We start from the raw sequence: 24,117 nt of genomic DNA, 5'->3' as shown, positions 1-24,117 counted from the left end.
CAGCATCCCTATAGGCCCCCTTCAGATACTGGAAGGCTGCTATGAGGTCTCCACGCAGCCTTCTCTTCTCCAGGCTGAACAGCCCCAGCTTTCCCAGCCTGTCTTCATACAGGAGATGCTCCAGTCCCCGATCATCCTCGTGGCCTCCTCTGGACTTGTTCCAACAGTTCCATGTCCTTTTTACGTTGATGACAGCAGAACTGCACATAATACTCCAGGTAGCAATAGTGATGCCATTTACTACTTGAAATAATAAAGCCAGAAACAACTAGTACATGTGACCAATGTTTCATATTAAGGCCAGCCTGAACTATTTCCAGTCTCTCACCTAAGCTCCTCTTTCTTTTTCAAGTGTATGAATAGCACCATATTTTTTGACAAAACTGAGATTATAGTCACATTTGCAATTAAATCCATTTACCATTAAATTCTACGGATTGAAGTTACAGGAATTATCCAGCTATCGAGTTTCATTCACACGTTTTCAGGCTTGCACTCGTGTGCTTCAAATTTCTAACTCTGAAGACACTGTTCCCAGTGATCTACAGTTCCAAGTCACAGAGAAGAGGTTGACTTACCCTATGATGCTGTACTTCCCACTTATAAAGAAGTTACTATAAGAGAGTCACTACATTGATCCAGTTTCAGTACACACCAAGATAATATACTGATCCCTTAACAGTAGGCCCACAAATTAACCACCTCAAGATGTCAGCCTGGACAAGAGGACAGAAGCCCTACTGATAAACCTACATAAAAGAGGTCTGACTGCAATGTGAAGCCCTACATTCTTTTCAGTTAACTTCTTTACATAGCACTTTAAGCACACCATCAGGGTGTGCCTTCCACTTTTCAATTTTAACAGTACTAAAGAACAACATAATAATTTATCTGAAATCTGTTTATTGTGCTTCATGGTATTTGCTATTTCTAGTAATAATAATGTAAGTAAGCACTTAAGTTACATTTTGCCTTGCACTGATGGTTTCAAACATATGATACAAAAATGTTACAGCAAAAGGACAGTACTGAAAAGGTGTCAAAGACAGGAAATTAAAAGCTTTACTGTACAGGCCAATAGTGACAAAACAACTCAACATTTCAGTGCAAAAGTGTAGGAAGTCTATGAAAAAAGGTTTAAACAGTGAAGGAGAGGTTCTGAACACACCAGCAGCACTCCTTCAGCTTTGGGACTGTCTGTGCAAATGCAGCATTAATACCTGTATTTACGAAACAGAGGTAAGAAAACAGCAGATAAAGCTCAGCTCCTACTGCAATAGTCACATCTTGTTAAGATCAGGGTTTCTGCTACTCAAGGAAAAGAGTCAGGTGTAGAGTTCATGCACTTATGCTACCCTGCAGCTTAAGAGAACGTTGCCAGCTTGTCAATTAAATCATCAACAGTGTTCACAAGAAGTTTTATATCCTCCTTTTCACTCATCCGGTGTTGGCCAGTTTTGCGGAGGATAACATCCACATCTTTGCTCAAAACACGATCAGCGACTTGCATAGAGATCTGCCAAGGGACATCACTGTCCTTCATGCCATGAATAAGTCGTATGGGACATGTTATAGGAATAGGGCTATTTAGCAAACAGTGATTTTCTGCTTCTTGAATAACTTCATATCTCAAGGAGTAATATCCTTCCTCATTATACCTTGTTGGAAACCTCCATTCACCTTTTTCTTCTATTTCGTTTTGTGTCTATAAAAAAGAGAGCACAGAATAGACAAGACAGATGTTACAAGCTCTTTGAAGCATCTCAGCTTTTTTCTGTTCTAAATGCAGCAAAACCTCACCAGGCATAAAACTCCACTTTGTTCATTTTTATCAGCAGAGAAGCTACATTCCTGTTTCCCTTCCAGCATCTGAAAAGACAAACACCCCTACCATGTCACAAAAGCTACTCTGCATGCCTCTCCTGCAAATTAATCCAATTGGGATTCATCAAGGAAATCAAGTTTCCCAGTCAGAATCTATCAGAAAGAGAAAGACATAGAGCCACCATGAACAGTAAGTCTCTCAGGCTTAAATCAGCTCACTTCAAACAAGAAGAATCCTAGGAAAAAAGGATTTTCCAGTGATCATCTTTTCTCAGTCATTGCCACAACAGCTATGTCTAAATACCACACTTCCAGAATCTCACCTAAGGTACTATGGAGTGCCTTTATAAAAATAATCAGGAAAATACTTGAATTATTCTAAGGTACAGTTATTTATTGCTGTATTTATTTGTCACATTATAATACCCAACTTATTTTCCTTAAGACTGGACATCACGATCAAGGAAGCAACTCAAAGAGACTTCCCACCACCTAAATCTTCTTCGTCTTTACAAACACACTGACTTGAAGAATTCCCTTTCTACGCACACACACAACCTAAGTCACACTCATCTCACCCAATGTCATCTCTACTACTTCAGCAGCTACTTCCCCATCCCTGAAAGCACAGGGACCCAATCTGAATGCACATATAAGGTACTCAACACTGAAATCAAATGGACCCTAACTTTATGTCCTACACGCCACAGTCATATAAACACGTTCCAGGTAGTGCTCACAGTAGGCTCATAATCGAAGCACAGTATTTTGCAGACTTTTAGATTAATGTAAATTTGCAGCTTTTCTCCACCACCAACACAGAAAGTTTACAGAAAGACTTACAGGGAAAGTACAGTTTGAACAACAGAATTTCTTAAAGGAGTGATACATTTTTAGACTGCACAAACCCAACAATCAACATTTACCTCAATGGGAAGCTTCTTGAAAGTTGTTACAAGATAGTCTGCTGCTGCAGCGACTCCAACTAGAGCAGCTACTTTATCTGGGCGTGCTATTGCGGCATGAAGCATCAGCCATCCACCCATGCTGGAGCCCACCAGAATCTGAGTAAGAGAGAAAATAAGATATTACTTTACAGGAAATGGCTAATAATTTTCCCCTTCTTTTACAAGTTCTTTTTGCTTAACTACTTAAACCTTAGGCATTACCCTGCTGTCCTTACCCAGGCAGAACTGCTGTCACCTCCAGTGGGAATTTTGCCTGAGTAAGCACCATAGGATCTGGTATTTTACTACTCTTTTTGTTTAGCATGGCTGGTTATTGCTGCCTGAGACTGAAACGTGGTAAAGAAAATGAGAGCTGAAACAATTCAGTGTCCCATGCATATTTTATGTTTCTTTCTTAAAATAAATGCACGTGGTAAAGGCTCAGTGCAGTGAAAGAGGTTACCAAAGGCAATAATACAGATCAAAATACAAATTTGTAATACAAAACCATTTTAAACACAACACTAAGTATGGCATTTCCAGGCTGCAGGAGATTTTAAGTTTCTTACAGTCATTTCTAAAGTAACTGAAGAAGTCAAGTGCTGCTTCCGCTGATTTCTGTAAGTTATTTTATCATACAGAGTCTTTGGCAGCATCACCTAGTGTGAGGCATCCCTACACATGGCAGGAGGGTTGCAGCTAGATGATCTTAAGGTCCTTCCCAACCCTGACTATTCTATGATAGAGTATCTTAACTAGTAACATTCCTGCAAATCCTTTAATTAATGTACCAGAATGGGGCAGTGACACACTTTCCATTGGGAGGGATGACAGCCCTGCTCTGAGCAGGAGGCTCTAATAAACAACCTCCAGGAGGTCCTGCCAACTCATGTTTCCAAGATCTTGTGATCCACCTGCTTACAAAAGAGGTCCTGTGAATATACCTCTCAAATCAGTCAGCTTGAAAGTAAGCAGGTGGCAGTTGCTAAACAGAAGCTACTGTTGACCAGAGCTATTATGATGTATTTTTGATTCATGTTCTACCTTGAGGACAAAAAGCATTCTATATTTATGTCATGGTTTAAACCCAGCCAGACAGCTTGTTCACTCCCCTCCCCTTCTTGCTCTCCCCCTACCAAAATAAAATATAACCTGTGGTCCATCTGTAAGTTCATCCAGGATACATAGAACATCTTTTCTCCACTTCCCAAACGTACACTCTTCAAATTTACCATCTGAACTTCCACATCCTGTATAATCAAATCTGAAAAAGAAACCATCAAAATGAGAATCATTGTACTGTCTATAGGAATATAGAAGCTATAGTACCATTGAACCAAATGAAACAGGGACAAGATACTGCATTAAATACTTTCTTACTTAGTCCTGTGTATCACTAGCACCAGAAATCACATGAAAAGAGGTTTAAACACAACACAGACAACTAGTGATGCACTGCTCTCTTATCATTTGATATAAGAATATCCAAACTTACAGGAGTATTTCCCAGCCAAAGAATTTCCCTTACAGACAAAAAAAACCCCAACAAACCAACAACCAAATACTGCAATTTTAAAGGTATTTTTTAAATATACAAACTCTCTTTCAAATGCTACATCCAAATATGAAGAGCTACAAAACCCAGGTTTCAACCTCGTCTATCAAAGGAGAGTATCACCAAGCATGTACGTAGTGTTGTAAAACTGCAGAAGACACTGGGTAACTGAAGATTTGGCAGTTAAGAAGCACTCTTATAGTTGTAAGTTGTAACCTAAAAAACTAGAACCCCTGTTCCTTTGTTCTTGATCTTTTGTGCTTATAGCCTTAATGTAACATATAGCCCTGGCTAGACTACAAAAATTAATCCATTTTCTGAATTACTTTGAGAATACATTGTCCTTGCCATAGACAGAAATCCCACATTTGAAAAGGAAGAAAGACACTTCTTAGCTTGTGTGTACAGCACAGCATGCATTCCAAAGCCGATATGGTTTTGTCAAAATGCCTTCCCCAACCCACGATACTAATCTTGTTTTCTCAAGACCAATGTAATTTGAATGTACCTGACAAAGGCATGACCTAGAGAGCTGCAGAAATCTTCAAGGGCAGTTGCTTTCTGACCATTCATATTTGAATTAAAGCCTGGAAGGAAAATAACCCCAGGATTCCTGCCTTTTAGTTTATGATAAGCAAGATTTGGTTGATCTGGTCGAGTGAGAAAGCTGATTGATGATTTCAGCCTGCAAACTAATAAAAAGAACTATTTAGTACAACCATCATGAGAACTTCAGCAGAAACACTATATTTTATACAACTAGGATTCAGGAAATATGAGCATATTATGTGAAAATAAGATGCTTTGGTCCAAAAAAATAAGCATCTCCTTTATTTCTTGATGACTAACTAGTACTGATCAATCTGAAAGGGAAAGCTGATTGTGATTTATTCTCAAATCATTAAATGCCAATCACATATGCAAGGAGTTCACTCAGCAGAGTGGCTGACTGAAGCCAAATGCTAATATTCCCTACACAATATTTGTCTTCCTGTTTTATACCATCTTGAATATGTTTACTCAGCTTAACTCTTCATTTTTCAAGTTTCCCTCCTTATTGCCCCCCAACTGAATTTCAAACAAATATAACTTTGGGACTGCATATGTGCAAAGATAATTCTACAATGACATGAGGAGACAATTTTTTTGATGAAAATTAAAACTGAAGGACAAAACTGCATCTGCATAAAACCACAGGGCCACAAAAGTTACGAAGATGGTGTACAACAGGGAAGTCCAGAAGTGGAGAACGGGAAAGAATCCTGTGACTAACTTTTCCAGCATGATGAACATAAAATAACATTAGCATTGTTTCAAACCAAATGAAATAAATGACATCTACCCTTTTTCAACATATCATCAACAGGTATTTCTGCTTAAGTGAAAGATTATTGCCAGGAACAGTGAAAAAGAGTTCATTTTAACACTATGCCATCTTAACATAAGTCCTTTTCTCAGATATGAATCACAGAAGGCAAAAATCCAAAACAAACCTACATTTTTCTGTAAATACAAAGCAATACATTAAACACATCTCATAAGAGAGCTGACCTTTGTAGAGCTATGATTTTCTTATGCCTCTACAAATGTGGCACAGATACCCCATTATATGGTTTGGTGTATTCTCACTGTAGAGGTTACGTTATTCCAGTACTCAGATTGTTCTGTTTATACAGAATAAATCTGCACTTTGCAAATGAATTTGGCACACAGTTAAAAAACAAAAGATCACTGAGAGCAACTTCTCTCAAAGTAACCTGCAACATATTATGTAAGAGCTTTCCTACTAGCATCAACTTATTTTGCTGTTGTGCAGTTCAAGAGAATAAACTAGATATATTTGGCAACCAAACACTAAGTTGGACCCCATTATTCACATTATTAACTGAAAAAATAAAAAAGCTGTTTTTAAACAAGGAAAAAAAGATTTACACAGGAAATATGAACTAATTAATGACTATGCTGAATGTCAACAGATGCTAAAGTATTTAAGTTTAGCAGTTAATTGTACCTCTACTGCGGATGAGAAGTGATGCGTAGGGGTATTATGGAGACTTAATCCACCCTGACACCCTACTCAGGAAGATAATTTGTTAAACTGAAAGACTGGTTGAGACTTCAAAGACTTTGATACTCTTAATTCTTAGGTTAGAAGACGCTTAGTTCTTCCACAGAGAGGTACAAAACCAACGCAACTGGGCTTCCTAGTGTTATATCTATCGGGTAAATACTGCGAAATCAGGCTGTGACAGTCACCCCACTTAACTGTTCTGCAGGCTTGAGTTCCCTTGTCTCACTATCAGAGATAAAACATTCAAGGGATTTGGGGGGTTTTGTCTGTCTGTTTTTAAACTTGCACATGTATGAGTAAATGTGGATGCATTACAGATGCAGGATGCAGCTAGTTTCAGCACTTTCCTATCATCAAGCAGACATTATACCACTTAAAACATAGGCTGAAACATTAAATCTCTGAAACAATGGACATTTCTTTATCCTATTGGTGCATCAAGTATTATAAAGGAGAATAAACAACACAACGATGTATTCACTCAGATGCATCCACACTGTGGCTTTTTGATTGTGTGCGTGTCTATCATCAAGCCAGTCACTTCTTCACCTGGCAGTAACAGAAGAAACACGCCAAGAATAAACTTGACAGAAAAGGAACTGGGAGTATTTTTCTCTCCTTTAAGCCCTGATAAGCATCTCTGAAACCACAGTCTTCCACTCTGCAGCACTCTGGAGGCGTCCTCACACTGGTTTGACACTGCAGCTACAAAACACGACTGCTGTCTAGGCTATTCCACAAACCAGTATTCCACATTTAACAAGTCACTGTAAGTGCACCAGCAGCCATCCTAGCCTGAATAAGGCAAAACTCTAAAACAAACACCTGGGCCAATCCAAAAGCAAGGTTAGTTGAGTCATGCTCTGACTTCCCTTTAGACAGACAAAATCATCAATAACTGAGGAGCTAGCCATTAATTTCTCCCCTGATTTCAGTGAAAGACCTTGGTAAGAGTAAGGAAGCACTTTCAAAGGGTGCAAGGTAGTACTTAGAGCTCATAAAAACAAGTTACAGACAGAAGTACCTACCTACAGGACACGTCCCCTCTCCCCCTCACCTAATGCTATGGAATTCCCTTCATATGAGAACCACTGTCAATTTTTGTTTTATGACCACCAGAAATGTGACTGAGACCAGTGCTACATGCCAAAGCCAAAGAAATCCTCTTGAGAACCTTGGGAAGGCTCCAGGACTGTGACCAACAGCAGCAGCACATTAACATCGTTCGGGAGATAACGGACTCAACATTGTCCATGCCTCATTCCATGCAACCGCTACGCTACAGGAGTAACGTGGCCACCAGTTCTTCCAGCAGGATCTGCTGCTTAGCCCAGTCTCAGAGCACCTAACAGCACACTCACCAACCAGCTACTCTGCTCACACCACCACTCTAAACACACAGAAAGAACATCAAAACCACCCCACCGTATTAATGTTATTGTGCGGATGTAAAGCGTGCGCTTTTAGTGACACTTAAGTTTTACCCATTTCTACATCAAGCCACCTCAAACGAGGTTCATTACATCAGGAAAAAGGGGTTGTCCGTCAAATTTAACGCAATGAATAAGTAAGACAAGCACTGAGCCTCGGACAATATGAAAGGGCACCACGTGTTTGGGCAGGGGATCACCTCCCTCAAAAGCAGACAGGCAAAGCTGCTCAGGTGCCTGGTAAAACCTCACCCATCGGCACGTTTCACCTCCGAGGAAGCCAACCGACCCACCTCCTATTTGCCGCTCAGAAAGCAGCGGCGGCAGAAGCCTACCGCGATCCAAACACCAGTGTGAACGCACGCAGGTGCCCTGCAGACAGACCCAGCTCCGGCAGCACCTGCTCTCCCTCCCCTGTGCACAAGCTCCGACCCACGCCAAGCGGGCCCGTCAGAAACCCGTTCCACAGGGGGACCGGAGCCACACAGCCCCAGCCCCTGGAACGCACCCACCGCGGACACGCAGCCTCTCCCCTCCGACAACCCCTCTCTCCCAGGGCTCCCACGCCGGCGGCGGAGGGAGAGGAGAAGAAGCGCCGCAGTACCAGCAGAAGTGCCCCGGGGCCCTTCCCTTACCCGGGAGCCCTAGGGCCGCCCTCATCGGCGACAACACCAGGGTGGCCGAAGCACGATGCCGGCAGGCGCCCCTCGCCAGCCCCCTCAACGTGCCAGCCGCCGCCATGATTACCGGCGGCCACATGACCCCGGCGGCCACATGACCCCGGCGGCCGGCCGCCTCACAGCGCAGGCGCGAGGGACATGCGCATGCGCCGAGGGGCTCTGCGTGCGGAGAGGGTGAGGGTTAGGGGTGCGCATGCGTACCGGTGCGGTGGGAGGGATGCGGATCCCTGCCTTCAGCATCATTAAGGAGTGAAAAAATAAACGTTTTGTAAGTAAAAGCAGTTAATGAGCGTCTCCTTCATGTGTATTTTGGAGAGGGGACCCTTATAAAGGCCGCCTTCTACCACACAAGGCTGGTAACACCCGGCCTGGAGACCCTCATAGTTCCGGTTGCCTGTACACGTGGGGGTATAAACTGCTATAAAGCATACATCTCCCTTTGTGCCGGAGAGGGGCGCGCAGCAGGGACTGCGGCAATAGGACAAGGGGCAATGAGCTCAAACCTAAACAGGGGAGATGCAGGGTGGGTATGACACCAGGAAATAAAGGGTTAATATTGTGCCCGTTTGCTTAAGCAGTCTCTGTGCTTGGTGAAGCAGAACTGTAGGAGTCAAAGTTGCTAGAACAGTGAAGCAGAATTGTAAGAGTTACAGCTGCCAGGCAGAACTGTAATGGATCAGATTCATAACTTAACATTGAAGACATCCTTGTTTAAATAGGATCCATAGAAAGAAAAGGAACAGAAGATAGCCAGAGTAACAACATTTGCAAACTTGACAAGTTTCTGCTTTAAGATACATAAGATCAGCTTGTACCGAACCTGAGGTTTGGACAGGAGCCGAAACCCCACTGAGTCTGTGTGAAAGCAAGAGGTTACTCGTGGTGATGAAGAGGAACTCCAGGCCTTCATCCTCACGACCCCTAACGACCACCACAGGAGGCACTGCACAAGCGCATCAATGGGACGAATGGCAGAAAACTAGTAATAACACTAGACGGGAATAGGTTTTGCATATGTATGAGGCGTGAAGCAATCTCATGTTTAGGTAATCATTATATGTAATATAAATTAATTAAGTGGCAAAGAGGGGCGTGCATGCTTTTGGAGGAGCAATCTCCATGCGCCTCAGCGCTGAATAAAGCATACCTACTTTACAACTCTTAGCGAGTTGTGGAGTCAATCCTCATATCAGGTATAGGGAAGTTTATGAAGGTGCTGAGGCGCTGGCACAGGGTGCCCAGAGAAGCTGTGGCTGCCCCATCCCTGGCAGTGCTCAAGGCCAGGTTGGAGCAACCTGCGCTAGGGGAAGGTGTCCTGGCCCGTGTTAGGGGTTGGACCTGGGTGCACTTTAATGTCCCTTTCAACCCAAGCCATTCTGTGATTCTAAGATAATTTGATGCCCATAAATACATCGTACTCCAAAACATCCAGAAAGGACATCTCAAACCCTTGTGTGCCTGCTTTGGTCACCTTTCCAGCGCCATCAGGGCTTGGCCATACCTTGGTCTGCAAGGCCTCTGAACCAGCTCATGCCTCCCCACCCACCTCTGCTCAGCCTAACTTGTACGGCCATGGTAGCCAAAACAAGGTCTTTATGCACAGTACCTTTTACATGAACCACCTGGATCAGAAGATGAGCAACATCTAACTTCAGAAAGAGTAGGAAGGCAGAAGCAGTTTTGACAAAACCTAGCAAAACGGAAGATAACTGTGTTCCTAAAGGAACTTGTTTCATTATACTACTAAAAATCAAACCCCCTAAAACAAGAGACCCTTACGGAACATGTGTTGTGAAATAGAGAGTCTTCAAACAGGCAACAGCAGAGCTAGTAATTGTAGATACAGGCACAGACTGTTACATCAACAGTGAGCACTGATTTTCACTGTTGGAAATGCATAGAAGTGGATAGGTGGCAGACTGAGGGCATGCTGGCTTTGTGGAGTTACCACCTAACACCCATCTCTTGCAAACATGAAATAATCAGGTTATCTTGACTGTGTGTTAACTGGTTCCTGCACACTGAGGGAAGAGCCCTGATTTGGGACTAGAAGGCCAGCCCCTGTCAGCAGCTTTAGGTTGAGCGATGTAGCAGCTAAGGTTTTAAGACACAAGCCTGTGTGGTTTGCAATTGCCCAAGATACTTTAGGGTAAGTGGGTACTTGGCTCCCATGGGGGTAAGCTCGGAGGGCTTGCTTAAGGCTATCAAGATGGTGCGTAATGCCATGCTTTGCTTACACTCTCTTGATGGCCATTGTTACAAACACCACCATGCTTTGTGATAGAATCATAGAATAGTTGGGGTTGGAAAGGACCTTAAGATCATCCAGTTCCATCCCCCCTGCCATGGCAGGGACACCTCAGACTAAACCATGGCACCCAAGGCTCTGTCCAACCTGGCCTTGAAAACTGCCAGGGATGGAGCATTCACAGCTTCCCTGGGCAACCCATTCCAGTGCCTCACCACCCTAACAGGAAAGAATTTCTTCCTTATACCCAATCTAAACTTCCCCTGTTTAAGTTTGAACCCATAACCTCTTGTCCTGTCACTACAGTCTCTTAACAAAGAATCCCTCTCCAGCATCCTTGTAGGCCCCAAGCTGATGACAACAAACTTAGTCGGGAAAAGAAAATACCATAAAACTGCATGGGCTTCTACAGTGAGCAGTTCCTGCAATTCAAGTCATGTCTGTGCCAAATACTGGGAAGACTGGGAAAAACCTTGAACTCCAGCAATTTCTGCTTTGTTGTTGAACAAAACATGTGCCTATATCCGAGGTTGGTGATCCATTTTTTATCACCCTCTTAGAAACATTTCAAGGTATTATATTATGTATGCAGTAAACAGACTACAGTCCTAATTTCACTGGCACTTGAAGGACTATTTTCCAGAGCTCTTTTGTGGAGAAACACATGGAATGGTTAGATTAAACACTACTAAGAAATACAATAAAGTTGCACAACTGCATGCAACTTTAGAACAGACAGAAATGCCTCAAGACGAAGAATCAAGTGAATATCTAAACCCGAGTGTATTTTTAAAAATGTTTATTGAAATGCCTTCATTGCATCATGCAGGATACAAAAATCATTATTAGAAAACCTTTATAACCATACTTAGGAGTAAAATCAAGATACATCAGGAAAAATAATAATTATATAAACCAAAGCAATTTCTGATAGTGTTTTAAATCATTAGATTACAAGGTGTGGTCTGCACAGGTGATAACAATTATCTTGTAGTAACAGTCCCTTCATGATTCAAGGCGAAACTGATGTTCGTCGTGCTACAGCAGCCATTATCACCTGTGTATGCCACAAAGAAATTCAACCCGTTCATTACAGATACAAGGTTTAAAAAGTATAACAAAATATTCTGCCAGCGTACTTCTCTTCTGCTTTCAGTCTTTTATTTGTTCCATCATCAGCCGTTAGGTTTTCATCAAGGAAAAAAGGAAAAGCTAATGTGCTTTCTTCTGTTACACAAACCACATAGCACATAAGTTTGATTACTGAAATAGAACCTTTAAAGTCTTATTATAAGAGACTTGCTTGAAGTTTAGTTCAAATAATTTATGGTTTTGCACTATTACTCAAGGACTTGGAAGGGGTTTTAAAATGGGAGACCACAGCACCCTTGGGATTCTCATTGTTTTATGCATCTCAATCTCCATCACTTAAACTTTTCAGGGTTTATAATTCATACACTGCTTAACATCAGCTCTTAAAACTTGCCTCTGTTTATTCTATTTGACAGCATTATTCAGTGCAGATATGCATTAAAAAGCCAAAAATAAACAAACACTGTCTGGGGCTAAAAATTTGGCTCCAAAGAATTTAGGTACAGGTTTTGATGCTGGCTTCAAGGGAACCAGTGTTTGAGAGGTTTTGGTAGAGCGTTCACCTAAGACAGACTAAGGTTAGAACCACACTGTGACCTTATTAGGTAAAATTGCTGTAGGGGCTAGAATCACCTCATTCTATTCAGCAGGGACAATTAAAGAAACCCAAACAATTCCTTATGAGGAAGTTAATACATGTGTTTCCATTTCATATCCATGTGGAAAAATGCATCTTTACAAAGCTACCCTTCTCTTTTTTTGTTCAGCTCCATAGATGCACACTTTAAACATACAGTTGGTGTTACTGAGTGTCTGAACACCCAGAATATCATAGCAATTTAATGACATTAAAAGTCATGAAGAGTTTTGGCACTGTCCCCTTACAGAGAGTTAGGTACAACTAACATTACGAAAACATTATGATAAGGGAATCATGTAACTCTTTGGCTCTGTTGTAATATTTAACTACTAAGGCAAGAACTGTATGTACCTTAGGGTTGCTTTTTTATCTTTTTATAAAGTACTTGACTAAAAGTTTTTAAGCCACCTAATCATCTATAAACATCAAATGGTGCATATTAAAATATATGCTTGTTACAACTTTTTGTTCCATTTCTAGAATTGTTGCATCCTGACGAGAGCGTTTGTAAATGGTTTAGTGTGACCTTACAAAGATGTTCTCCGTGTAAGGCAATTTGTAGGAAATTGTCATTCAATCAAGATGCTGTAATTAAAATTGCCTCATTATCCATTTTGGAGCACTACGATTCTCTCAACAGTTTAGCTCTTTCATTCCTATAAAGATCAACTAAAAGAAGTAAACCTCCCCCACCTCCCCTCCCCTTTCAATGCATTTGTAAACCCCTCTCATTCTGAGGTTTCAGGTGCACATCATAAGGAGGATGTTTCAGAGTATTCACTGGCTTTTCAGATTTCACTACATATGGCTAACTTCATATGTTACGTTATTGCAGTATGCCCTATTGCCCCCCTTTTATTATAACATGAAGTGGGTGTAGCCTTCTGCGCCTGTAACGATAACATCCATCCATATTCTCATGGCTTCTGGTGAAGGAGCGACCATATAGTATATCCGGTCATGCGTCTTAACACTGAAAGTGAGCAATGGGTTGGGACTCTGAAGTAAAACAGAAAGAAGCATACCAAAAGAAAGGAATTAAATCCATTTAATGTACCAGAAATGTAATGACTTGCAAGAAAATCTACGACAGTGTTAAGAAGAAAGATGAAATGCAAAATGCTGCACCACTGCATCCTGCATTGCAGCAGTGGAAGCAGAGATGTGTTTAAAGTGCCTGTATCCATCATAAACACTTTTTACAATGTATTTCCACTAGCCTATTACAGAATAGTACAGGAGGCTCCAAACTAGTTTCATGCCCAAATACCCACCCCACCCTGTACAACAGTCAAAACCACCTTGGGTTTCACAAAGCCAAATGCCAATGATAAATTCATCTTGTTCACAGCTCATTTAAATTACAGGTGAGAGGCAGGGGGTGCCATGAGCTGCCAGTTAACCACCAGTACCAGTTAACTCCCTCCCTGTGACAGACACATTCAGACATCCCTTGATTTGCCAACGCCACTGATTTCAGTGGTCTCACCACTGGGCTAAGGAATTCCTTTCAGCAAATCCCATCTGGCAGGTAGACACTCATATCTCTGCTTTCATTAGTATATATATAAAGAAATCACAACCCTACCAATAAAAAACTAGTAACAGCATTAATCAGTGATCTACCTTCATCTTTCTTTTCCTCCACTCTTGGTTTGGGGTTTTCATTTGTTTTGTTATCTGTCTTTTTTCCTACTAATGTCAGCTCCCCCCTTTGACTTTACAGCAGCTACCATACTTTGGGTTCTGCTCTATGATACTCTGTTTACCTTGTATGCATTCTTTAGATGATCATAATAGACTTCTTCAATAGCTTGAAAATATATTACGCCTTTTAATTTAGTTTCATGTTTGTCTGAAAAAGGAAAAGAGAGAAAGACTTGAGAACTGAACAGTACTTTGAGATGCAAAATCCTAATAGAATCACAGAATAATTAGGGTTGGAAAGGACCTTAAGATCATCCACTTCTAAGCCCCCTGCCATGGGTAGGGACACCTCGCTCTAAACCATGGCACCCAAGGCTCTGTCCAGCCTGGCCCTGAACACTGCCAGGGATGGAGCATTCACAGCTTCTTTGGGTAACCCATTCCAGTGCCTCACCACCCTAACAGTTAAGAACTTCCTCCTTATATCCAATCTGAACTTCCCTTGTTTAAGTTTTAACCCATTACCCCTTGTCCTATCACTACAGTCCCTAATGAAGAGTCCATCCCCAGCATCCCTATAGCCCCCCTTCAGATACTGGAAGGCTGCTATGAGGTCTCCACGCAGCCTTCTCTTCTCCAGGCTGAACAGCCCCAGCTTTTCCAGCCTGTCTTCATACAGGAGGTGCTCCAGCCCCTGATCATCCTCATCGCCCTCCTCTGGACTTGTTCCAACAGTTCCATGTCCTTTTTATGCTGAGGACATCAGAACTGCACACAATACTCCCAAGTGAGGTCTCAAACACTATATATATATATATGTAAAATCTAGACAGATCCACACTTGCACAAACAGCTGCATTTCTGTGCAGCTGATACAGAAGACTTGTGAAACTATGTTTGTTGGCTGAAATCCTTTAGGCGTTATGAGACGTTTTCTTTGGTGACTGAAATTGCATTATGACAACTATTCTGCACTCAAAACTGAAACTGTTAACTATTAACAGAACCACTACAAATACCAGTACCAGATGGGAACACTACTGGATCTTACAGGCCTTGCTAACCAATAAACCAGATGTTAAGAACAAGTTTGTCACATTCTTCATATTATTACTACAACCTGGTAAAGAAATATCCAGTGCGTATGTAATGAATGAACATAATGAATTCAAATGTGTTTTAAAAAGATGGACTGAGCAGTGGATACCCCTACCATCAATTTCAGTCCGAAATTCATTAGACCCTCAAAATTGAAAAAGTCTACTCCTGTGTATTTAATTTCCTGAAAGACTTTTCAGCACATTGAGCCATTTAATTTTCATGGCAAGTCTAATAAATTATGTTCTTGTATGAGGGGTACAAGAAATCATTCTGTCACTGGGGAAAGTATGTAATATTTAAGAATAAATCATGTGGAGCCATTATTCTGTCTACTGGGGACCTGACGATCTGCTTTTAACTCTTGCCTACCCACAGCTCTCCCTTTGTCTGTTATGCTCATTTCTGCCTTACTTGGCATTATAATTGAACACTATAGGGAAGGAGTTGCACAAGCTTGAAGCATACATGTGAAACACCCAGTGAAATGGAAATGTAAGTCTTACAAGCTGAGGGGCAGATGGACCCTAGTAGCGATGCAGCAACCTACCTGCATAATAAGTAAAAGTTCTCTTGTTTCTGTCAAAAACAAACCACCGTTTTTTCCAGGTTTTGATTTTTCCTCCCATCTTAATCAGAAAGCCTCGGCAAGTCTTCTCTGTGAGGGAGATATGGTAACAGGTCTCTATGTTGTGACCAGCTGTTTCAATGTGACTTCGTAGGTCAAAGTCTTCTTTCCTAACGGGCAAATAGCGAGTCAAGGGACGGGCCTACAGTAAAGGGAAGAAAATGCTATTACTTTTAACAGAAGCCTTTACTCTTTCTGCTGCACAGACATAACCACAAACTGCCCATAGATTCTGACAATGAATGTAAGAAAAACAAAGAGCTTTTGCTGCAGCCCTAATTTTGTTCAAAAGACAAATCCTTAACACTTGTAACTTTACAAAGTGTTGAACAGCTTCGTAGAATCATTAGAGCACAAGAGTTTCTTGAAATCATCACTTGATCAGCTGGTACAACAGGGCCCACAGCATAGAAAGTTTGCTTTAGAATTAAAACATTAATTAAATGTAAAGGTGTGTTGCTGCATTAGACGAAGCACAAGAACTTCATCTGCATGATGTTAAGCCAACCCTTTATTTCTCTGGGCTAGATTCTCACTACACATATCTATCTCATTAATATTTTACTGCTAGGTGTATTTTCATGCAAAGTATAATACAAATATAAGACAAATAACAACATGCTATTAGAAGAACAGTTAATAACAAGTGAATTGCAATTGCTAGCTAGTTTTCACAGAGATTTCTGTGAACAAAGTGGAATTGTTTTCTTCTGAATGAATTAAACAGGGTATCTAGTTCACAGTCAGCAATTCAGCACACAGAGCTGAAGTGCACCCCCCTGCAAGAGACAGTGAAGCAGCACAGGAAGCGGTGCCTCATTCTTGACTGCAGTTCAAGGCTCTGCATCAAGCCTGGATAGCATCAGCTGGGAGAGCCAGCAGGAGGAGGTAGTGATTTGGGAACTGGGCCAGCTCAGGGAATATGCTCATTTTCCATCCATGCAGACTTCCCCTTCATTTTAAATATGGAAGACAAGTCTCCCAAGGCTCCTGAATGGCAGGGTGATTCAGAACAGAAGATGAATTTAGGTGCTTTGAATGATCCATGTAAGGACCATCTCCCTCTCTTTTCCCTTGACTCAGGAGAAAGTCAGTGACCTGGAGAATCTAATCTGCCTCTGCTCCATGCCTAAAGTTAGCCTCTTAAATCCCACTGTGACTCACAAATCAAAGGCTTTCCCTCACTGCATTCTCAAGAACCTCTTGGCATAATGGGAGCTCTGTTGTCTGCAAGAACTCTTAGCACCCTTCTAAAATCCGCAGCCCTGTATGATAAAAGCTGGCACCAGCTTTGGCAAGTACAAAGCTGGAGCTCCTTCCCCTAGTTTACATTCCTGAGTGTTGGGAAGTGCTGGAAAGAGTAAAAAAAGGGGATCTCACTGTACAAAGGAAAGAAAAAAGTTAACAAAACACCCCAGTCATTTCTGACAGATGCATTTTGTCTTCCTGCCAGTGCAGTCTCCAGCCTCTCTGCCAACACTGACAATTAGCAGTAAGTGATAGGGCATTCTATTACAACACATGCACGCTCCGATTTGGGATAAAGATACAAGCGTTGCATCGTTGGTTACGCCATACTTGAGCTGTCAGTAAAATTTCTTAGAAAAAAGTAAAGTACACATGAACATTTTATATTTGGCAATTCCATTTCATATAAAACCAAAAGAATGGATATATTTAGCCAGAAATAGCTCAAAGTTCCTTTGGCGTTGTCCTATTGTTCTGATTTATCTATTTATTGTTATCTAGGAAAGCAAGTTATGTAGGAACTTGCCTTAAAAAAATATAGCAACTCATGAAACAAAAGGTAGTAAAGGTAGAACAGATAAAAAACAAGATATTCAAATATGATATGGAATCTTCCACACACCGATACATATATTAAGATGGAAACATTGTCTTGCTATACTATACTAATGATAAAATGACTACCTAGTCTATTTGCTATACCATGTAGATCTTCTCAGTTGTGGTGGAATAAACAAATAGGTAAGACCTGTAAGCCTAAAGAAAGCTCAAGATACCTTTAAGTCCTAACCAGAAGCAAGGAGATGTAGGACACTGTTCTAAATAGTGTTTCTCATGTGGTGTAGTCCAAGTAACAGAAGAAAACCTACGTCCTTTCTACAGTAGATGTGGAACTGGAAAAGCTTCTTTATCTGTGTTTTTTTTCAGTCCAATATTTGGAAGTGACAATTCAAGTTATTTTATTTATTAAAAGAAAACAACCACCAATCACTTATGAAACTTAACACAAATTTCTCTTGTTGAGGCTAAAAAATTCTCCTCTGCCTATACTGAGTAACAAACCTTATAGGGACCACTACTCAGACTTCAGATGTAAGATGCTAAATAGATACCTATTATGTTCTTTAACTTTAAATGAATACTCATACATCTACCTAAGCCTCCAAGAGCCCAAACATACTTTAAGCAGCACAGTTACACGTCAGAAATACTAAATCAATTTATTCAACTGAAAGCAGTTCTGTTTACCATTTGCAGAAATACACTTAGTCCCTTCTGTGTATCAGGGGAAACTCCTGCACTTCAGCATTTCATGTCAGCGCATCTCACCTGTGCTCTTTGTTTCTCACGTATTTTGACTTCCTTTTCAATTAATTTTTGCCTCTGGCTAGTTTCTTCTTCCAGTCTTTTCTCCAGTTGCTCTCTGCGGCGCTTCTCTTCCTCCAGAGCTCGTTTTTTAGCTTCCATCTCCCGTTCCTAAATGCCACGGCACATAGAGAACTTCTATTATATGTGAAACTATAGTTGGTAATGTATTTTCTAACCTAGGACTAAATACCTTTTCACCTCTTAAGTAGTCAGAAATATACATCCAGCCGAGTGGATGACTATCCAGCCAGTGCTGACCTAGCTGCTGATGGGATTTTGCTATCAGTTCACCCATTAGGATAGCAGCTATTGCGTATGGGCTCAAAGATGTACTATGAGGGTGAAACCAGACCAAACTAAGGGGAGAGAGGTAATTTTTTAAGTGCCTATTAGGTGTAAACTGTTTAGGGTCCAGTGTTGCATTTAGGAGGATATTACCTAACAGGCTCACTCTTAGTTTTGCTCACAAATTATGCTTACCCTGCTCTCAAGCAGCCTAGTCTTCTCAGCATGTGCTTGTTTCAGAAGTCGCTCCATCTCTTCTATTCTTGCAACATTTGAAGTGCTGGCACTGCACAAAACCCCCCAAAATCTGAGTTATTTAAAAGAATACTTGGTATTTAAAGACATATGATCCAACACAAGACAGTTTAAGAATGGACTTGATACTGTTTTCATTCAGTTCAGTGCAGTAGGCACTTTAAGGTCTGATATGGCTAGAAAAGGTTCTTGGACACCATCAAGACTGATCTGAATTCATGCTGCTTAAGGGAATTTTTGTTAAGGAAAACTAACTGCTTATCTTCTATGTTTTATCAACAAAATCACAGCACAGACTCTTTTTTCTTCCCTCACCAAAGTCTGTCTTGTGAGAAACTGAAAGATCTGTTATAATGGGTCCTTTTCTGGTTTTTTGATTGCTTTAGGGTTTATTTTTCTTCCCAGCCATCACTGTCTGGAAGATGTCGAAGAGCAGAGGCAGGCAGAAGAGCAAATGGCACCAGTGAAATTCAATAGCTGTCAGGACTCCCCTCTCCTGGCCTGGAGATTCCACTTACAGGATGGCCCCGAGGTGGCTCAGACACATGCTGTATTCCTCCAGAATGGTCAGAGAGGCAAGCTAAAGAGAGGCGGATTTCAACCACTGCCATATTAAATCACTGCACGGATAGAGTTAATTCCCAGACTGTCTCTGGCTATCAGAAGCTTGCCCACTGTGTATCTAAAGCAAAAATCCTCAAACCCTGAGTCCTAATGCAGTCCACATTGCAGTGACAAAGACTACAAGAGGAAATCAGTGGGCTGATACCCTGTTACAGGAAACAGATGCTGAATGAAACACAACATGCTAGCCATAAAAGCCATCCTTGTGTTTCACAGGGGATTCTTAATGCCGTGACAATGTTGTACTTAATTATCAGCCTCCACTTACACTTCTGAAACGGTTGGGGCAGGACCGTGAGCAGAAATGAAAGTACTAGCATTAAAACCAGACTGTCAGAAGAAAACTGTTTGCAAACAATTCTGAGACTCAGCTGGACTTCTTTTTTAACACAGATCATTGATGTTTCTCTTATCTGAGGCACAGTGTCGGAGCCGTCAGCCTCTGAGGATGAGAAAAGCAGCTGAGGGCCATAAACCTTTCATTTTCATATCTTCATTATTAGTCACCCAGGAAAAAGAAAGGGCAAAAAAGACCATCAGAGGAGCCCTGTGTGTTTCAGCATACGGCTCTAGTAAGTTAACATGCTGGACTTGCAGGACAAGTGCTCTTCATCGCCAGCAGATGTCTTGCAGCAATTGCCTATCACAGGGAATTCCTTTCCTGCAGTGACCAGGGAAGGAAGCTCAGGTACCATGCACTCTGAAAACAGCATTGACAGCTTCATCATTTCCATTGAGGACTGACACTGATTTCTCTGTGGCCTTCAGCATTATGTGGTATTTTCATTTTCCATCTTTAAATAACCATGTGAGATGACAGTTAAACCTGATTATGAAGGGCTACCCAACTACTAAATATGATGCTTGTCTAATGACAGTATATTTTCTTAACCAGTCAGCAGCATTCACGTTATCATAGCATCAACTTGTACATACTCTCTTGTTTCCATTGTAACCCTATGGCCATTGGATCAGAAAGAAAGATGATTTACCTGGAAATGTTATCTGGTGAGCACGCCGATATGCTCGTCTCCATGCTGTCAGAACTGTCTAAGCTTAATGTATCAAAGGTGTGGTCCTTGTAACTGCGGTCTGGGTAATGGAAACTGTTCAAGTACACGTTTGATTCGGATGCTGTCCTGCTGTAGAATTCGGGAGACTTCTGCCTTTGGTTTTCACAGATGCGATGATGGTTGTACCCTGCACAGGGCAGAGGAAATTCTTTGTGTGAACATTTTACATAGAAATGTTGTGACACAAACGTAACACGTTAGCAGCACAAGCATCCTGAGCATTGCCTCAGTCTTCACTGCATTGTGACCAGGGGACGACAATATTACTGTTAATCATAACCGATATAAAACCTTTAAATAACTGTTTTATCTATGATGGGCACAGATACAGGCAGATTAGTATGGCTGACTTTTCAATATATATATACACTCATATGTACATTATGGAAATCTAATTTGTAGGAATGCAATTTTAATGTGAAATTGAAAATTAAACCTAATCTGGAAAGCAATGCAGCTTAATTCAGGGGTCTGGAAGAATGGGCACTGATTAAAGAGGGAAAAAAAATCCTGATATTCAATGATCTTGAGTACTTGTTTGACTGATTTTACTGAATGTGGATTATTTTTTGTCTATTTGGGGAACTTTGCCTTCTGGTAGCTGCAAATTGGGCTTTTAGTTTCAGCTGAAATAATATAGCCTACTTGTCACATCACCATAGTGATGCGATTATTATATGTGACGTAGTGACGTTACTACTGTAGAGGTACATCACTGGAGCTTTACAACTGCAATTCACCGTATGTGATTGAAGCAGATCCCTACAGCTCAACGTATGTAAAGAAAAAGGTTTATGCAACATTTAAGTTCTTTGTGCTGTTATTTTCCCACAAAGTCACCCCTTCTGAAAAGCCATCCTCCTTGAACACAGGGAGCTTTGGCTACGTCTCCTTTCAAAACTATTTATTCAGTTTTATTTCTATCTCATGTCCCCATTGCTCTTCCTAAATAATGCAGCAGCATTTATACTGACTTGCAGAGAGGTTGTTGAGCTTGCCAGATGCAGAGGGAAGTATAATGAACAGCTGAAGCTAGTTTACAGTGCCCTTTTGAGGTCTGTGTCATCTGATTACAGATGCAACTGTGCTGCTCATCTTTTCCTTCAGTGGATGCAAGCAGTGAGACTTCCTCACAGTTCTGATACTCAGTCAGGGTTAAAATACTCTGCATATTCCTGACCCAAAATCTGAGCTGGTGGCAGAGTTGGAGGTTAGGAAGGCCTGTTAAAACAGCGTGAAAACCTCCCATTCATACAGGAGGACAGCCAGTGACATTTCACATATTTATGATACAGAAAAAATGCAGACAAATGGAAAAATGCAACAGAACCCAGATAAAAACTTTTACTAGGCACTGGTAAGACACCGATGTTAAAACGTGCTTAAAACAGGAACATTTTCCTGCCTTACTCCCCCTCTCTATCTGCATATACAAGGTTACTGTTCGGTATATTTTGCCATGCTGGAGTGGGGAGTGTACCAATTCAGGGAGCCAACAACTGCAGTTATACCTTGGAAAGGCTATAATATTCTCCTAAAGGTACCCGAAAAGCATGACTGAAGCTGAATAATTAAGGCATATTGTTATGGAAATCATGCCCTGCAAGCTTTTCCAAGGCAGATAGTTTCCTCTTTGCTCCTTGCTTTCCTCCCTACCATACAAAGATTTCTAAGGAACTAATAGGACTTTACTTGCCATTTGGAAGCACATTAAATTTCAATTGCACCGATTAGTCAAAGAGACAAAAGGGACACAAATACAGCTCAGCAGTCGCAGATAATAGCCTCACGCAACACAGGTGTTACTGATTCACATGTGCAGTTTGGGTTTTGCCCCCCATTATTACAGCAAATGCTGCTGTTATTGCAGAAAAGCAATTACCTTTCATACTGGAACCTTTGGAATGACTAATTGCTCCTGTGAAATGGTTATCAATTATTCATTATGGAAAGAGAAAGGGAAAACAATAAATGACTGAAAGAACTTCATTCAAATTCATGTTTTGCTGTTGAGCCCTTTGCAAAACCTTTCCTATTCAAATCTGAATCTCATATCTTGTATTTCACTGAAAAATAAACCCATCTAAAAGGCACAGAGAAGCATAACAGTTTTACAAACACTCTCCTAAAGGAAAGTCAGCCTTACATAAAGGACCCATTTTTAAGTAAAACATCAGTTAAATCGATGTAATCACGCAAGCATAACTAACCACTGCCAGAAAAACACAGTCGTGAGGCTCCAAAACAAGATGCATTCACAAAACCAAAGCATAACTTGTTCTCATCTTCCCATCATGCTGTAAGCAACAAGCAGTTCAAAGCTCAGGATCAGCTGCGTACCGGCACCGACAGGCCTTGCAACTGACCTGCCTCTGTTACAGTCCCACCGACACATTGCATAGGCACAATCTGTTGCATAGGGAGTTCTTAACTGCTCAGGTGCCTATTCACAGAACATGCACCTAACAGTATTAAGCTCCTCATTCATCACTTCACTAAAAGCCTCGCACAAGCCGAGACTTGTGTCAGCCAAGTCTAAGCTGATACAAGAGCTGAAACGTTTCTTGCATTCTCTGTAGTAAAGCAGTAACACTGCAAACAGCCATACCGTTGAGCAAAATATTGCAAACATCCATAAAGCCATATCATGAATATATATGCATATATATTCCAAAAGAGTTATTGCAAAATCACAGAAAACAGATACACTACCACAAAAGTATGGTGGGCTCAGACCTATATAGTTGACCTATATAGGTCTATAGAGACCTATAGTTGAAGCTGCTATTGGAAGTGGCACTGTCAAGTACGTTATAAACCCCCCAAATCAGTATTTCATTTAAAAAATCACAGTACATTTTCTTTTATTTCCATTCTTTCTCAAGAGATTGACATTACCATGTCAAGATACATCTTTTGTATGGAAACATGTCCAAGTAGGAAGCCCATGGCTGTCTACCTTGTCATTGTCACCCACAGATCTGCAAAGACTTCTACGTTTTCTGCTCTACTTGGATGGCTATGAGCAAAGAAGCGAAAAATTAGGCCTGCACAAAGCTGTAGCTCTGCAGATATTACCATTAATCACAAGTGGTGTTGTGACAGGTTATTTGACAGCAGGAAAAAAAAGGCTTTTTGATGCGTTATCATTATTTAACAGTTATTAAAGTTTTCCTAGATTTTGGGAACTACTTGACAGTGCTGATGCAATCATGGCAGTGAGATAGAGCCAGATGATGGGAGGTTCTCATACCTTTTCTGGCTTTTCCTGAGTTCGAGAAGAGAAAAAGGGAAAGAAAGAAAAAAAAAAAAGGGAAAAAAGAAACAAAAAAGCAAACTGCTTTAAAAAACCCTTACAATTTGTATGTATGTACTTTGCCCTCAGTATACTGTTTTTCTATAGA

General features: G+C 41.1%; 2 protein-coding genes across 7 annotated transcripts in view; both read right to left on the bottom strand.

Annotated features, from left to right (window-relative positions):
- Positions 1–272: 272 nt before the first annotated feature.
- ABHD10 (abhydrolase domain containing 10, depalmitoylase) lies at positions 273–8,568 on the bottom strand. Its single transcript, XM_061350620.1, has 5 exons — positions 8,463–8,568; positions 4,835–5,018; positions 3,924–4,035; positions 2,751–2,888; positions 273–1,705 (listed from the first exon to the last, which is right to left on the bottom strand). Exons 1-5 carry the CDS (start codon positions 8,566–8,568, stop codon positions 1,364–1,366), a joined length of 882 nt encoding a protein of 293 aa, XP_061206604.1. The 3' UTR covers positions 273–1,363.
- Positions 8,569–11,537: 2,969 nt separating this feature from the next.
- The window catches only part of PHLDB2 (pleckstrin homology like domain family B member 2), a 115,424-nt gene continuing 102,844 nt past the window's right edge, over positions 11,538–24,117 (bottom strand). For all 6 annotated transcript variants that reach the window (XM_061350614.1, XM_061350617.1, XM_061350619.1 and 3 more), the window contains 6 exons: positions 20,633–20,840; positions 18,957–19,047; positions 18,438–18,584; positions 15,783–16,002; positions 14,257–14,342; positions 11,538–13,486 (listed from right to left, as the gene is read on the bottom strand). In XM_061350614.1, the coding sequence (XP_061206598.1) occupies positions 13,346–13,486; positions 14,257–14,342; positions 15,783–16,002; positions 18,438–18,584; positions 18,957–19,047; positions 20,633–20,840 (893 nt within the window). In that variant the 3' untranslated portion in view covers positions 11,538–13,345. The remainder of the gene's footprint in view (positions 13,487–14,256; positions 14,343–15,782; positions 16,003–18,437; positions 18,585–18,956; positions 19,048–20,632; positions 20,841–24,117) is intronic.

This window comes from Neopsephotus bourkii, unplaced genomic scaffold, assembly GCF_033783945.1.
Source record: "Neopsephotus bourkii isolate Nb327-2 ecotype Australia unplaced genomic scaffold, CSIRO-AGI_Nbou_v1 NB_532, whole genome shotgun sequence".
Lineage (NCBI taxonomy): Eukaryota > Metazoa > Chordata > Aves > Psittaciformes > Psittacidae > Neopsephotus > Neopsephotus bourkii.
Note: the sequence above shows the minus strand (reverse complement) of the source record. Positions and strands in the feature narration are given on the sequence as shown.